This window comes from Carassius carassius, chromosome 46, assembly GCF_963082965.1.
Source record: "Carassius carassius chromosome 46, fCarCar2.1, whole genome shotgun sequence".
Taxonomy (NCBI): Eukaryota; Metazoa; Chordata; class Actinopteri; order Cypriniformes; family Cyprinidae; genus Carassius; species Carassius carassius.
In genome coordinates, this window is record NC_081800.1 from 16,255,051 (window position 1) to 16,271,471 (window position 16,421).

General features: G+C 41.5%; 2 protein-coding genes across 3 annotated transcripts in view; both read right to left on the reverse strand.

Moving 5' to 3' along the window:
* Positions 1 to 467: 467 nt before the first annotated feature.
* The window catches only part of LOC132129328 (protein lifeguard 2-like), a 30,095-nt gene continuing 14,141 nt past the window's right edge, over positions 468 to 16,421 (reverse strand). The window contains exons 1-12 of one of the 2 annotated variants that reach the window (XM_059540877.1): positions 5,463 to 5,792; positions 3,614 to 3,698; positions 3,246 to 3,346; positions 3,104 to 3,168; positions 2,967 to 3,020; positions 2,759 to 2,809; positions 2,619 to 2,658; positions 2,440 to 2,477; positions 2,133 to 2,220; positions 1,935 to 2,030; positions 1,760 to 1,813; positions 468 to 1,638 (exon numbers count right to left, since the gene is read on the reverse strand). In XM_059540877.1, the coding sequence (XP_059396860.1) occupies positions 1,486 to 1,638; positions 1,760 to 1,813; positions 1,935 to 2,030; positions 2,133 to 2,220; positions 2,440 to 2,477; positions 2,619 to 2,658; positions 2,759 to 2,809; positions 2,967 to 3,020; positions 3,104 to 3,168; positions 3,246 to 3,346; positions 3,614 to 3,698; positions 5,463 to 5,477 (840 nt within the window). In that variant the 5' untranslated portion in view covers positions 5,478 to 5,792 and the 3' untranslated portion in view covers positions 468 to 1,485. Of the gene's footprint in view, positions 1,639 to 1,759; positions 1,814 to 1,934; positions 2,031 to 2,132; positions 2,221 to 2,439; positions 2,478 to 2,618; positions 2,659 to 2,758; positions 2,810 to 2,966; positions 3,021 to 3,103; positions 3,169 to 3,245; positions 3,347 to 3,613; positions 3,699 to 5,462; positions 5,793 to 16,421 lie in introns of those variants that run through there. The other variant, XM_059540876.1, reaches the window with a different exon arrangement.
* On the reverse strand, positions 6,656 to 15,425 carry LOC132128960 (acyl-coenzyme A diphosphatase FITM2-like). Its single transcript, XM_059540374.1, has 4 exons — positions 15,336 to 15,425; positions 14,114 to 14,174; positions 13,944 to 14,013; positions 6,656 to 8,143 (listed from the first exon to the last, which is right to left on the reverse strand). The coding sequence occupies exons 1-4, from the start codon at positions 15,423 to 15,425 to the stop codon at positions 7,561 to 7,563; spliced, it is 804 nt and encodes a 267-aa protein (XP_059396357.1). The 3' UTR covers positions 6,656 to 7,560.

Here is a 16,421-nt window from a genome sequence, read left to right on the forward strand (position 1 = left end):
TGGGGGAAAGAAAGAAATGTCTTGATTATATATGGGATTGATACATTTTAGTGACTTGAATATTTTTTTATCGTTTAGTTCATTTGGCTCTTTAAGCAGGTAATATCGTTATACCAGTAGGTGGCGATTAATGAAGGTTTGTGTTTTATAAGCGAGTCATTGAATCATTAATTCAACCGAGTCATTCTATCTTTTTTTAATTGCATGTCTACACGTGTATTAAAGGATCTCAGAAAGAGTTTTAAACAATCAAAAATATTTCCCACAAAATTGGTCTATTAAGCTCGTTTTCCTCTTTGATGTAGAATTAAATTTTAAGACCCCCCACATATGAGATGTAAGCTTGTTTTATTAAAAAGATGGATAATTGTGTTGATGATCTATAACATTACTATCATAACACACCTGCACACAAAGATATAGGTAATTATATTTGTGTTTTCAGAGAAATTCAAGAACAGTGACAATTATTTACTCTGACTGAGGAAATGCATCCTTTTAATTTGCAACTGGAACATACATTGACATTAAATCATTTCATATTCAATACATTTTAATAAATTATATTACACAATCTCTACTGTAAAGGCTACAAACAGGGGAAAATACCTAATATGTAGCACTGCATACTGTTTAAATCCAGCTGCACTCTTTTAGTGAACACTGTAAAGCTATGTACACATCCAAAATCATTCACAACTCACTGTCTTCAAAAATAGATCTGTGCAGATGATAATACATTAAAACTCTATGGAATGAAAAAATCGTATTTAATAACCCATAAAGGTCTAAGCAATATAATTAATGCTCAAAAAGCATATCTCAATCAAGTCAATGACTTTACAATGGCAGTGAAAATCACCAAATAGAACATTCCTAGCATATGAAATATTATGGTAAATTCAAGTTGAAACACTGATTATTTCAATTGAATTTGTACAAATGAACTCAGAAAGGTAAATGTTGCATTGATTCATACTGTATGTGCACACCTAAAACCACAATATCTAGTTTTTCAGAATGATTTGTTAAAATGTCCTCATGCTGTGATATCACATATGAATCTTTTGCAGGGTCAGACACAAAGATGAATGTGGTGGGCACTGATGGATAAATCCTACTAAACAGTTTCACCTCGGTTTGATGCTGTTTTTGCTCTATTTCATGCACTTTCACTGCTAATGACATCATATAGGTTTCACAGCACCAGTGCATTTAATATGTTCTGTTTTGTTTTCTATGACACCATTTGTAAAACTGGCTGAATGTTGTTAAAGTTTTACCAGTGTACGTATGCAATGAATATGCAATACCTCCTAAATGCTACAGGATAAATGCATGGCACATCATAAAACCTGAGGTGAGGGGCTCAAACACAACAATGTGCCCTGAAGATCCAAATCATGCTGGAAAGACAGGATCGCTCAGATCAGAGAAACAAAAAACACTCAGGAGAGCCGTTAGAGCTTCAGGTTAACAGCATATTCACTCCCGGTTTGGGGTTCCAAACAACTGGAGAATGAAAGAGAAGATGTAAACAATGTCCAGGTATAAGCTTAGAGTGGCAAAGATGTATTCCTCAGGACTTATGGTATATTGCTTCTTCCCCATCAGCATCTGTGTGTCAAATGCCAGGAACTATAAGACAAAAGAGAGATGCAAATAATTACAAACACACAATGACTATTATTTCATATGTTAGGCTTTACATGATTAATCCAAACTAAAATCTGATCTAAAAATACTTATAATTATTTACCATGCAAAACAGTATTGCTCCCAGTACAGCATATACAGCGTGCAACCATGGAACCTGTAAAGAGAAGAGAGAAATCATTTGATGAAAGCACATTATAATTTCTGTGAATCTTAAAGTCCAGCACCCTGCCAAGAAATGATAAATCTACCAGTCAACCACTGACATTGGTACTTACATATCCAAAGGGCAGAGTGAATGCCAGGACAAGTCCACAAATAAACAAAACTGTGCAGAAGACTAGCAGCACACCTTGGTATGAAGTAATATCAATCTGTAAAATCACAAGCATATGATCTGAATAAACACACTCCAGAGTTGAAAATTGTTGCATTCAAGACAAATTAAAATATGTGTTGCTTATAATAATACTAACCTTGGTTTGGAAGCTAAAGATAGTAATAGCAAGACACACCAAGGCAGTAATACCCAGGCAGATGATGACAGATTTAGTATTGTAGTAGCTAGAGAGATGAAACCAGAGGTGGAATATTTAAATAAGAAATGGGTCTATAAAAGCCTGACATCTTGCTACATACAAAATTATTTAACTTTAAATCATTTTGTGACATTAAACAATATACTGTGCAAGTATGTCCAAGTGAAAATATGAATACCAAATCATGAATTATGCAGAACATATTTAACATAAAAAGACATGATACACATATATGAGACTGTACCTGGACAACATTCCCGTCATGTAAGAAAGAGACAGAGTCTGGAAAAGAAGAAAAGCGATTACATGTTTAAATAGAGGAAGACTTTCTTTTAGGCTTGTTCTTGATCAATATTAGTATTTGTCAAATAATAGTTAGTTTAATGACCAAAGATTTGTAATTTAGGTTGCTTTAATACTCACAAAGATAATGAGCAAAATCAGATTCCATGGGAACTGCCTCCTGTAAGAATAAAAGATGAATGCATATAATGTGTCAATTTAGTTAAAGCTAATTGCTAAAAAAAAATTATATACATCTGTGTCTCTGCAAATGCACTCACCGTGGTCCACGGCAGCAGGATAGAGTCAGATATGTGACAAAAAACACTCCACTGTTGGGAGAAAAAGATAAAGTAGCCATTATACATTTACGGCATAGCAACGCATAAAGGAAAAACATGCACTACTACTGATTTACTGTATTATATGCTGTCGGAATTTTAAGATTTGCATTTACAGTGTCAACCTAAAGTAATGAAATGTACTCACTATGATGCCCAATACCAGCCAGGGTTGGTCTGTATGTAATATTTCACGGGTTCACTACAAGTTAAACAAAACATTGTTAAACAAGCTTAAAAAAAGGAATAATGCATTATGAAAGTTTGTTCAGCTCATACACTCACCAGAAAACAAAAAGAGCCACAAAGGCAATTGTGACAGATAGCTGGATCATAAGGATGCTGTACACCTACAATAAATAACATTACATTAATTCACTCTATATTTTCCACAGCAGTTTAGAACCGCAACAGAAGGCAACAGTACCTTGCGGATGAATATCCTCCTGATGTTTTGGTCATCCCAGCTGAATTCTGTGAGCATCTCACCATCTCCAGTATAAGCTCCACTATAACAAGGGCTTCCACCTTTCAATACCAGAAGGAAATATGAAACATGTTGTTTCTCAAGTTGTTTCTCAATATTTTCAGTGTTCTATATTAGTGAATAGTGACCAAAATACATTTGCATTCACTGAGTTAAAGGGACAGTCCACCCATCAATGAAAATTCTCTCATCATTTACTCCCCCTGATTACAGAATTTGTATTTTAGGTGGACTATCTAAATTAACAATACATTTAAAGTACAGATTAGTTTAAAAAGTAAATGCACCAAGGAAAATAAAGTATATACCAGCAGTTGCTTCCTCATAACTTGGAGGAACTGGAGCCATCGGCTGAACATCCGAGTCACTGTTTGACTTGCTTGTTACTGAAACCTGTAAACATATTAAACTTTATTTGTTATTCTGTATATATGTGCACTCATTCATTATAGAATGATTCTTAAAAGGAACCTGTGTTGTTACAGAACCAGTTATTTAATGTAATTTATTACATGTCAGAACAATATTTTTATCATATACTGCTACACTGTGCATGGATCAGTGAATCGTTGTACATAATGCCATCCAACATGTGTATTACGTAAATGAGAATGGAGAGAGAGAGAGCGGGTAACAGATCTGACCATTAATTATCAATGACTGGTTCTCTGTAGGAGAGTTTGCTGCTGATAAATTACATTATAAGCCACCTTAAAAGACGTTTTCCTTCTGAATTCCCTGATCTATTTAATAGAAGCTGAGAACAAACCTTGTTAAAATGCCAATTGAAGTTTAACACTAAGATTATTTAGCATGAATTAGAGGTTAGTAACCTACTGTACCTTAAAGGTTTAGATCAACCAAAAAATTAAATCAGAACTCTCGTTCCAAATCTGCAAGACATTCGTTCCGTTTTGGAACACTAATGAAGATGATTTGAATGAAATCTGAGTGCTTTCTGTCCCTCTATTGACAGTATATGCAACTACCACTTTCAAGGTTCAGAAAGGTATAAAGACATCATTAAAGTATGTGAATCCAGTGGCTTAACATCAGTTTTAAGAAGCAACATAAGTCCTTTTTGCGCAATAAAAAAAAAAAAAAAAAAGAAAGAAAAAGGTATTTTTTAATCTCAAAATATTTTCTTCAGTCTATCCTACAAGTGTTAATGAGAGCATCATAATGCTTGTGTGCTGGGTTGACACCATTTTTAAAAAAGCACCATAAAAAAAAGACTTAAATATAATGAGTCTTGCATACCGTGTCCCTTTTCCTCTGCTTGTAAACAGTGTAGAGCTTCTGGGATGGGTTGTATCATGAGAACGTCTGCAGTTTTTTGGTGAACTGTCCCTTTAAAGAATATTGTTTTCTCTTATAGGAAAATGGCATCGACTCTGGAACTTTATTTTTTCTTGACTATTGACTATAAGTCTGTAGCAATTGTTAGCCCTGCCTTGTATTCATTTTATTATTATTATTGAATTTTTTTGCCATGTATTTGAAAATGTTTTGAATCTTGACTGTTTCACAGTTTGTGAAGTTTAACTTTGTGACCTCTATTTGGTGCAACGCCAAAATTGTAGGAGTACCTGCTCATGTTTGCTTTTTTTAAAATTCTGTCTGTTGATTAAAGCAAAAAAAGTCTTCCACAGTATAACCACTTTTTAATGGTGCTTTGCACATTGTTATGTTAAATTATGTCATATAATATTTTTGTCTTAAAAGCCAATGAATGAACTTCTAAGAATGTTTAAATAAGATAAAATGTTCAATTTGCATATATTGTGCTGAATTTATTTGCTACTAAGGATATGGTATAATTTTGTAGTAATTTCTGCATATCCAATTATCTATAAATAGTGCAGAATATAATGTAAATCTACAGAATTTTTCCATATTAGATTCAGTCCAAAAACATAAGGCACAAATCCAAGACATGACAAAGCTTATTTTAGAGTCACGGGATCATTATTAATCATCACGGAGGACAGATGAAACCAGAACAGTGCTGAGTCAGACAGACTAGCACATTAAAGAAATTACAGCCATTCAGTCCACTGAATTCACAGACAAAATAACCTCATTGCATTTGATTAATAACCAGCAATTAAAGACAAATGATAAAATCTCATAACAGTAAAGAATAAAAATGCTTACCTTTCCCTGGGTCATGGTCTCAGCTTTGAATCTAATTTAGCTTACTTAAAAAAGTCGTTGTGTCTATCTCAGAGCTTTAGTCTGTACTCTTCGCACCTGTCTGGGATGCTGCACACAGATGGTGATGATGCTGTACTGCTGTAATGAACCACAGCTCTGTGAGCACAAACCCCCTCCCTCACTCTAAAAGGCACATTCTAGCAACATCGAGGTTTTTAAACACCATTGACTGAGGCTTGGACTGTACCAATCAAGCTGGCACAAAAGGGGAGCAGCATTTCCCCATGACACACATTTTACTGCGTATCACTCCTGCAACATTTGTCCTGAGAGATCCAGAATTTTTCCACCGCACCAAAACAGGGAGAATCAAAAAAGCAATGAAAGTCAGTAGAGCATATATGATGATATATATATATGTATATATAAAATATTTTTTATAGGAATAAAAATTAAAGTTAGCTATAAGTAGAAAATAGTTTCTTCATCTGAACAGATTTTGGAGAAGTATAGCTCGCCAATGAATCCTCTGCAGTGAATGGGTCAGAATGAGAGTCACACATCTGATAAAAACATCACAATAATCCACATGACTCCAGTTCATCATTTAACATTGTTTAAAGTGAAAACAAATCCATCATTAAGGCATCACTGATGGCCAAAATACAAACCCATAATCCATAATACTGCTTCCTCCATCGCCTGTTATCCTCTTACATTGAAATCCATATTTGAACACGTTTTACAAATGATTTGGACTGTTCTCACTTAAACGGTGAGCTGAAATTGTCTAATGGATGGTTTTGTTTATACCAAGCAGTGGACTATAACAAGCACACACTTGTGTGGATTACTTATGGATTATTGTGATACTTTTATCAGCTGTTTGGACTCTCATTCTGATGGCACCCATTCACCGCAGAGATTCAGTTGGTGAGCAAGTGATGTAATGCTACATTTCTTCAAATTTGTTGAGAAATCAAGAAACAAACTCATCTACATTGGATGACCTGCGAGTGAGTACATTTTCATTTTTGGGGGAACTATTAATTTTAATTTAGTTTACGGAGTCTAACGTTGAGACAACTAAATCAAAACATCTACTAGAGGTCTTCAATTCAAAGCTATTTATTCTATTAAACACCATAATGAAATAAATAAATACACACCTCAGTGATGTGTTATACTAAAACGGATACAGTACAATAACTCAACATAACAACATGTTGCGGCTTGCTTTCTTTGGAATACTGATGAATGACAACAAGCATAATTGCAGTGATAATTGTTTAAAAACATGTTTAACTGACACACATGAAATGACTAATGGATGTGCCCTCAATAACCTGCAAGGCCCATCGTTTGTATTTTACATCTAATTTGCATTGTTCCTCGCACCTGTAAGAAATACTTATAACCAGCCAAATGTTCATTCAAACATCAATCCAATCCCCAGATAGTCTTATAATATTACAAACTGTACGTTTTAGATTATTTTCAAAGTTTCTAAGCACAGGTGGTGTCCATTTCCTGTGATAAACTGATCAGACAGTGGCATGAGGATTGACAACAACAGCAAACAACTAATCTAACAATGGCACATATGAATGGTTGGCCTTTAGAAAGAACACATAAAACAGCCCTATTAAAAACACACTGCAAGTATAAAACTTACACAAATACATTGCACTATAATTCTCTGACCTCCAACTTATCTAATTGTTGTTAAAAATAAATAAATAGCCCAATTATAAATATTCCAAATATTAGTTTATATAATGGTTTAAAACTTTTATATATTTACTGTTAAAAGGCAGCTCAGCTGATGGTTACAGGTTGATTACAGAAAGCAGCAGACTGCCAAATAAATACATTTTTTTGTCAAGTTGTAATATTTTAGCTCTGTGTGAAGCCACAAAACATATAAATGCAACAATATGGTTCAGATGTGACCTCTCAGATTACAGATCGACATTTTAGAAACACCAGCTGCCTAATACCTCACCTGGAAGGCTAACCTGTCATGGATCTCACTAAACATAAACAGTACAGATATGTCAAGCTTCTTGTAGTGAACTTGTAGCATTTAGTTTCCACACTAAGCATGTTGTTTCTGCTGTGGAGGGAGACATGGAGAAAAGGACATCTGGTACCAAACACCATAAGTCACGTACCATCCCAATATCCCACACAACGTCCCTATAGTCTTGTCAATAATATCATGGAAATACACAGAAGTGCATCCGAACATCCATATCCAGATGGCCACAATAGCATTGAGTGCTATATAAAGGCAATCAAGAGGAATGTTTCTGTCACTTTGCGGTATGTTTAACATGGGCACCATTTCCTCAACAATCACAAGGCTAGAGTAAGCCAAGATGAAAGAGTGTCCTGATATGTCAAAACCATCCCAGATGAATCCGGCCTCCTTGCACGCCGCCTTTGTGGCAATAATGTCACTGTGGATGACTTGCATGGTGTCTGATTCATAGCATGAACCGGTAATGTCTTCAATGTAGGAAAAAGTCTCAGTGCAGGTGTACCAAATGAATGTTGCCACCAGTAATGAAGTCAGCCGCCTCAACACAAATGTGTGGGTTCTGTTGTAAATGTTGGAGTAACGGATGAAAGGCAGAAGTAATGCAATGGTCCATGCCCACGAAACTTTCACAAAATATCTTAAAGTAGAAAAAATTTAAATAAAATGATTAAATGAATTTGGAGCCAAAAATCAACGTCATAGTAAGTTGACAGTTGCTTTTTAAAACTGCTGCTTAAAGTCTATTACTTTTATATTGCATATAATAATTGTTTTCTAAACACGAACAAATTTCCACTAGATTAATTTCGTTTCCCTTTCATAGGTCACTTCGATGCTGCGGTGACGTCACCACGTATGGGAACACCTTCGGTGTGACGAATGTCTGAAGCCCTATACCATCCCGCCAATCCTATTGGCCAAATAGCGCGTGGCACCGCCCAGTCATGCGTAGGCATATATATACCTGGTGCCGCGCGCCATTTACCTCAGATTTCATTCCTTCAGTACGAAGCGAATCTTCTGTGCCCTATTGTCTCGCGTTCTCAGCGAATCATCACGAGCAGTATACTCCTCTCCGCGGACGCGATGAGTTTTAAGAAGTGCAAGGACCCGTGTACCAGGTACATCGTTCAGGGGGACACTCATGACAGGTGCGTAGTCTGCCTAGGCTTACACCACGCACAGGAGGCGCTTAGCGGCCTTTCTTCATGCCCCCATTGCGATGGCCTGCGACTCAGGGTCCTTCGCTCGAGGGTAGATGTATTCTCCGATGTCGCCGTGTCTAACCCCTGCCACACCACTTCTGCGACTGCCGAGGCACCGCACGAGGTGATAGCTTGGGGTGACACGTGTGACATGGAGCTCGAGGACAGTTCAGCGATGGAAAATTACTCTCCACATCGCTCGCTCTCCCCTACCCTAATACACAGGAAAACTTTTGAACCTGTCGTTTTCTCCTGTGAGGATTTACGGCCCACACCGGGGGCATGTAGTGCCATCTCCTTCGGTTGTGACCGTCATGATGACGACGTTCTTTCCACTGCGGCCTCGGGGTCTGAGGACTTCGCGGCCGACACGAGCCCTCTCCCTCCTAGTGGACAGGAGAGGCGTGTTTCCCCCTCCTACAGTGAGCTGTTGGATGTGGTTTCCCGTGCAGTGGGTACATTGGGGCTGGAATGGGAGGTTGAGAAGGCCGAGGCCCAACCTTCTTCGAAGCTGGACGACCGTTTTCTAACTAGTCGGACACCTGCGCAGCCCCGGAGGCCTTTACCCTTTTTCCCGGACCTCCACCAGGAGGTTTCGAGGTCCTGGAAACAGCCGTTTGCGGCGCGCATCACGAACGCTGCAGCCGCGGATTTCGCCACCATTTCGAGCATGGCGAGTCACGGCTATACAGCGATACCGCCGATAGAAGAGACTCTCGCCGAACATCTTGCGCCTAATTCGGCCGCGGCGTGGAAGTCCCGCCCCCTCCTCCCCTCGAAGGCGTGTCGAGTCACGTCTAGCTTAGTGGGAAAATCCTATATGGCCGCTGGTCAAGCGGCTGCTTCGCTTCATTCCATGGCGATCCTTCAGGCCTACCAAGCGGAGCTGTTAAAAGGATTGGACGAGGGGGACGGCATTACACCTGAGGCGGTCAAGGAACTACGGCGAGCTACTGATTTGGCGCTTCGTGCTACCAAACATACTGCTCGAGCAGTGGGCCGTTCCATGGCTGGATTAATTACGGTTGAGCGCCACCTCTGGCTTAATCTCACCGATATAAAGGAAAAAGATAAATCTTTCCTCATGGATGCCCCTGTGTCTAAGGACGGTTTATTTGGAGAGGCGGTCACTTCAGTGGTGGAGAAGTTCACAGCAGCGAAACAACAATCAGCCGCTTTCCGCCAGCTGATTCCCCGCAGACCCAGAGAGGTTGAACGCCGTCAGGCGCCCGCGCATTCTCGCTCAACCTCCTCTCACCGCCAGCAAGTGCCCTCTCGGGAAGAGCCTTCACCTATGGCGCCCCCTCGCAAGGACTGGGGCCCTAGGGTTGTTCCACCGGCTCAACAACGCCAGCGAAAAAGATTGAACCTGAGTTCGACGGCCAAGGCCTCTCGCCCTCGGGCACATAACAGCAGCTCCTGATTTTTTCGCTGCCTGCCAGGGACTGTGCCCTCCGCTAGAGAGCGCTGTTGGACCGCTTTCGCGCATCCAACACTCTCATTGCAGTCCCCACGCTCAAACCCTGACTGTTTCGCCGCAAACAGCGCCTCGAACAGCATTGGAGCCAACTGTAACACCAATCGCTTCCTCAGACACTATGCACGATCCAGTTTTCAGAGCTCGAGGAGCGCTTCAAAGGGTCTTCATCGAACGGCCCGTCATGACGGCTCGCTCAGCCGCCGCTGTTTCGCTAGCGGCAGAGCCCGATGCTCAATCTGTTGGCCTAATTCCTGCCGTGGACACGTTTCAGGATTACGTACAACGAGATACAACGCCTGCTCTGCATATACTTCCCCTGTGCACGAACACCATGAGTCTTTCGTGCCCGGACATTTCTATGTGTGCAACAGCGCTGCAGGAAACGAACATGTTGAAACCGCTAATATTGTTTCGGGCCGCGTGGGAACGCTTGCCCGGCATTTCTCAATGGGTGTTACGCACAATTTGTCATGGATACACCATTCAGTTTCGGAAAGGCCCGCCCCCTTTCCGCGGAATTCTCTCCACGGTGATGAAACCGATGGACATGGCGGTGCTGAGACAGGAAATGTTAGCTCTACTGAGCAAAGGGGCTATAGAAGAAGTACACCCCTCTCAGATGGAGTCAGGGTTTTACAGCCGTTATTTTGTGGTACCAAAAAAGGACGGCGGATTACGACCCATTCTGGATTTACGCCGTCTAAATCTTGCACTCAGGTCGAGCAAATTCAAGATGTTGACGGTAAAATCTATTTTGTCTCAGATTCAACCAAACGACTGGTTTGTCACGATCGATCTGAAGGATGCTTACTTTCATATTCAGATCATCGAGAGACACCGGAAGTTCCTCAGATTCGCTTTGGAGGGCAAAGCGTATCAGTACTGCGTTCTTCCCTTTGGCTTAGCGCTAGCTCCCCGTACATTCTCAAAATGCATGGACGCAGCTCTGGCCCCGTTGCGGCTCCGGGGCGTCCGTGTGTTAAACTATCTGGACGACTGGCTGGTGTTAGCGCACTCTCAGACTCAAGCACACTCTCATCGAGATATTGTGCTAAATCATTTACACAGCCTGGGTTTACGCACAAACTTCCAGAAGAGTGTATTAATCCCCTCTCAACGGATTACCTTTCTGGGAGTAGATTTGGACTCTCGCGCGATGACAGCAAAGCTTTCTGCCCCGCGCGCTCAGTCGATTACGTCATGCGTTCAGCACTTCAGGGCGGGTCACACAGTGACAGTGAGACTGTGCCTCAGACTACTAGGTCTAATGGCGGCGGCGCTTCCCGTGATTCACCTGGGTTTGCTTTACATGCGCCCGTTTCAGTGGTGGACGAAACGACAGAATATTTCACCCCGTTGTTCTCCGCATCGAACGATCTCGGTGACGCGGAGGTGTGTGATGTCGTTAAAGCAATGGACATCAGCCGAATTTCTCCTCACCGGGGTTCGGCTGGGAATTTGTGCTTCCCGAGAGACTGTCACGACAGACGCGTCTTTGACCGGGTGGGGAGCTGTTTGTCAGGGGCGCCCAGCCCACGGAGTGTGGACAGCGGCACAACGCAGCTGGCACATAAACAAATTGGAATTACTGGCGGTTTTTCTGGCTCTCCAGTATTTTTCGAGTCTACTGACCGGCCGTCATGTGCTTCTCAGAACGGACAACACCGCGGTCGTGGCTTATCTGAACCATCAGGGAGGATTACGTTCTCGCCCTCTGTGCAGACTGGCGAGGCGGATTCTTCTTTGGTCTCACGACAAATTTCTGTCGATCCGGGCTGTTCACATCCCCGGACGACTGAACTTCGGAGCGGATTTATTATCCAGGCAGACTCTGGAACAAGGGGAATGGAGATTACACCCCCAAACGGTGAATCACCTATGGCATATTTTCGGGGAAGCGGAAGTGGATTTATTCGCGTCGAGCACGACTACGCATTGCCCGCTATGGTTCTCCCTGAGCCCTCCATCACCCCTGGGTCTGGATGCGCTAGCTCACAGCTGGCCCAGGACCAGCTTGTATGCGTTTCCTCCGATTCGGCTAGTCCCAGCGGTATTATGCAGAATACGGCGGGACAGAGTGGGACAGCTGTTGCTGGTGGCTCCGCGATGGCACACACAGCCGTGGTTTGCGGATCTCATCAATCTGTTAGCGGGCTCTCCGGTGGAGATTCCCCTCAGACGGGATTTATTGTCGCAAGCACAGGGACGGATCTGGCATCCCAGACCAGATCTGTGGAACCTGTGGGCGTGGCCTCTGAGCGGAGTGAGTTGATATGTCCCGGTCTTTCTGCTGAAACTACCGAGACTATATTGAACTCTAGAGCAGTTTCTACGAGACGCTTATATGCTTTCAAGTGGAAACTGTTTATGACATGGTGTGAAACTCATGATGTGGATCCAGTTTACTGCCCTGTGGCTTCAGTACTGGAATTTCTTCAAGACCGTTTTTCGGAGGGATTGACACCAGCCACCTTGAAGGTTTATGTGGCAGCTATCTCAGCTCACCATGAGCATATAGGTGGTGTTTCAGTGGGTCGTCACCCACTGGTTTCTCGCTTTATACAGGGTGCGCGACGGTTGAGGCCTTTCCGCCCTGTGCGAGTTCCTTCATGGGATTTATCCATTGTGTTACTGGGTTTGTCAGGGCATCCGTTTGAGCCCCTGGAAACTGTATCGGATAAGCTCCTGTCTCTGAAGACACTTCTTCTCATGGCTTTATCCTCCCTTAAAAGAGTTGGGGATTTACAGGCTCTCTCTGTCTCACCCTCGTGCATGGAGTTTGCACCAGGCTCTGTGAAAGTGTTGTTGCGACCTAGGCCTAATTATGTTCCTAAGGTCGCGTCTAATCCTTTTCATTTTCAGCAGGTGGTCCTGGAGGCCTTTTCTCCTGCTGCGACAGAGTCTGGAGATCTAAGTCTTTGCTCTGTGAGGGCGTTGAAGACTTATGTGGATCGCACTGCCCCATGGCGTGAGTCTGACCAGCTGTTTGTCTGTTTTGGACATAAGAATAAGGGCCATGCAGTTACGAAACAGCGCATGTCCCATTGGCTGGTGGAGGCTATTTCCTTGGCCTATGAGGCGCGCGGGCTCGCTTCGCCCTTAGGAGTAAAAGGTCATTCCACAAGAGCAGTGGCTTCTTCTCAAGCCTTTCTCAGTGGATCTTCTATGGATGATATCTGTGCTGCGGCAGGTTGGTCCTCACCGAGCACTTTTATCAGGTCTTACAGTCTGGATGTGAGGATGGCCCCTGGCTCCCGGGTTCTCTCCGCTTGAGCAGATGCTTCCTTGGATCCAAGCTATCAGGTACGTCAGGCGTGATGGTATAGCGTTCCCATACGTGGTGACGTCACCGCAGCATCGAAGTGACCTATGAAAGGGAACATCTCGGTTACGTATGTAACCTTGGTTCCCTGAATAGGGAACGAGATGCTGCGGTTCTGGCCGTGCCGTACCTTGATAGTTTTCTTCCCTTCTCGTCATGAAATCTGAGGTAAATGGCGCGCGGCACCAGGTATATATATGCCTACGCATGACTGGGCGGTGCCACGCGCTATTTGGCCAATAGGATTGGCGGGATGGTATAGGGCTTCAGACATTCGTCACACCGAAGGTGTTCCCATACGTGGTGACGTCACCGCAGCATCTCGTTCCCTATTCAGGGAACCAAGGTTACATACGTAACCGAGATGTTTACAATGTTTTACTGAGTTTTATCAAGGTAAGGTTGCTACTATAGACTTGTAAGTACTTACAGATTTAAAATATTTCTGCTGTTACTGAAGTAGCTCTCAGGAACAAGGCCCGTCGTTTTCAAAACCGATCCTATAAACGAAATACAAAATAACAAATGCGGTAAATAAGCACGGGTACATGGTTGACTCCAAAGACAAGTCAAACTGTTTACTAAGCTGCCTACTGCTGCTGCTGCCATGTCGTTCTGTGTGTGTTGTGTTTGACTGCAGGAAACAGAAACCGTCATGCCGCTACGGAACGGTGACGGGATTCGATTAATATTCATGAGCAGGCCTTTGCCACTGGAGAACTACTATGCAACGTCGACATTAGCTAATTAATATTCAAGAATAGGATGTTCGACATAGGAAGGCGAACATCCTATTCTTGAACTACTATATCACTATGTTACTATATCACGTTGGCTCTGTCTGAATATGCATGAGCAAAACCTTCGCTCCAGAAGGAGTCGTAATTTCGCAACCTGGAACCGGGAGAGTTGATGCTCAGTCGGCTCATCATAAATTATCACGAAAGTAAAATCTTTCATCGTTGTATGAGATTATAACATCAGTACAAGAAAAAAGGCGGCAAAAAGGTGCTGGTTGGTTAAATTAGGATTTAAAAGTTCTTACAAATGTAGTTATTTAAAAAAAAAACATACGAAAATATTACATGAAAAAAACATAGTATAATGTAGAATTGGTAAGTAAAAGAGAATCCCCCTAAGAGCAGTTTTGCTTTAAAACCTACTGACTATGTTTAAAACCTCTATGTTTGAAACAGGTCGCTTTCACTGTCCAATAGGTGGCACTATAATTAGTCACGAAACGATAGTAACTTTTTTTTTTTTTTTGTAAAAAACTTGTTGTCACCTAAGAACCAGAATCTCATCCCATTTGATCAATTTTAGAACACATTTGCTGAAAACCACTGTTTTCAAACCACAAAATCCTACAGATAGCCTACACTTGAGAGAACAGATGTTCAATGTTCAGTGTGCAATTATTAATAAAAAAATCTTGTTGATTTTTTTTTTAAAACAATATGATTGGTATTATTTAAAAAAATAACTTAGAAAGTTCCACAGGCTTGCTCTTGTTGCACTCTATATTCGCAAGAGTGTATTAGCCATTTGGCTATGTTGCCTCTCCATTCTACTTCCACATACTCTGCTTAATGTTTAAATACTTTCCATGGATTTAAAAATCATTTGGAAATCTCTTAAGCAGTTATAACAGGAAACAGTACAGGTGCATTTATTTCAATCATTGTATCAAGTTTGGACACTCCCGGATGCAGACAAGAATCATCAAGAGAATAAATGTAATATGATTTTGATGAACTAGGGATCTGTGAGCTGAATGGGCATAAAATGTCTGACAGAAGTGGTCAGCATTCTCTTTAGATACCACACTTTGGTAAGCGTCTGCACAAGATGATGACAAATTAGAGGAAGTCGGATAGTTTGTGGCCTGATTGTCTAGAGATGTTCCACCCATGCTTGACCCATTTTACGTTGTCTCACAGAATGGGGACTCAGTGAGTAATGGCTTTGTCTGCTCGTCCTGAGACCATTCCTGACAGTAAATCTGAAATATTATAGCTTGATATCATAAGTGCTTCGTTAAATTGAACTTTTCAGATCCCCACATATGAGACAAATGTAACTGTGCAATATACGGTAAGGTCTTTGGGGCGAACTATGCCTTTAATGATTTGTGGACAAAATTATTTGATGTTAATTTAGTGATATTTTCCTTTTATCAGTGTTGTTTGTTCACAGGTTTTAAATTGTCAATATATTAATTCTATAAATTAAATGCAAAACCAGCAGCAAATGGTGCCGACAACTCATGGATTTGATTCCAAGTGAATACTGAGAAAATGCTTCGCTTTAATATGTCTGGCAATATAAGCTTGTATCTGCGTATGAGTAGTTAGTTCCTCTGCTGTAAATATGTTAGTGGTTAATCAGTGTGTAATGAGAAAACGTGTGGTGTGATTCCTTTAATTCCAGTAACCGATGGTCAGAACAGACCCATTGTCTATATTCCCTTCAAAACCATCCATCACCCTGAACAGCTACATCACTTAGTAAATTTGTTTTCGGGGCTGCCAAAACAAAGTTTGTACTGCTGACATGAGAAATGGAGCAGCAGCAGGGAATGAGAAATCCTGGATTTATGCTAAATGACGTGATTCATACACAGAAAGACCCAACTGCCCTTTCCATTGCTGTGGAGGAGATAATGGAGCAGCTGTGCACCTTTTTAAGTCACCTTTTCTCTCTTGTTCAATTCCACAATGGACAAGGGCCCTTCAGCATTGTGCAGGAAGCATGAATGAGATGTAGTCAAGGTAACCATTATTTGCATGAATTAAGCTTAACATAAGTTATAACTGGTTACACCTATAACGTTTTCTAAGGACTGCTTACAAACACTGAATGAATCATTTGATTTTTCTGCTCAACATTCATCACCTCCTTTGATGTG

Excerpts from the sequence above, each read along its gene's own strand:
- LOC132128960 (XM_059540374.1), bottom strand. The coding sequence starts at position 15,425 with ATGGGTGGAACATCTCTAGACAATCAGGCCACAAACTATCCGACTTCC. Across the intron at positions 14,175-15,335 it reads CAGACGCTTACCAAAGTGTG|CGGCATGACGGTTTCTGTTT; the intron begins GTATCTAAAGAG and ends ACCGTTCCGTAG. Across the intron at positions 14,014-14,113 it reads CACAGAACGACATGGCAGCA|GATCGGTTTTGAAAACGACG; the intron begins GCAGCAGTAGGC and ends TTTCGTTTATAG.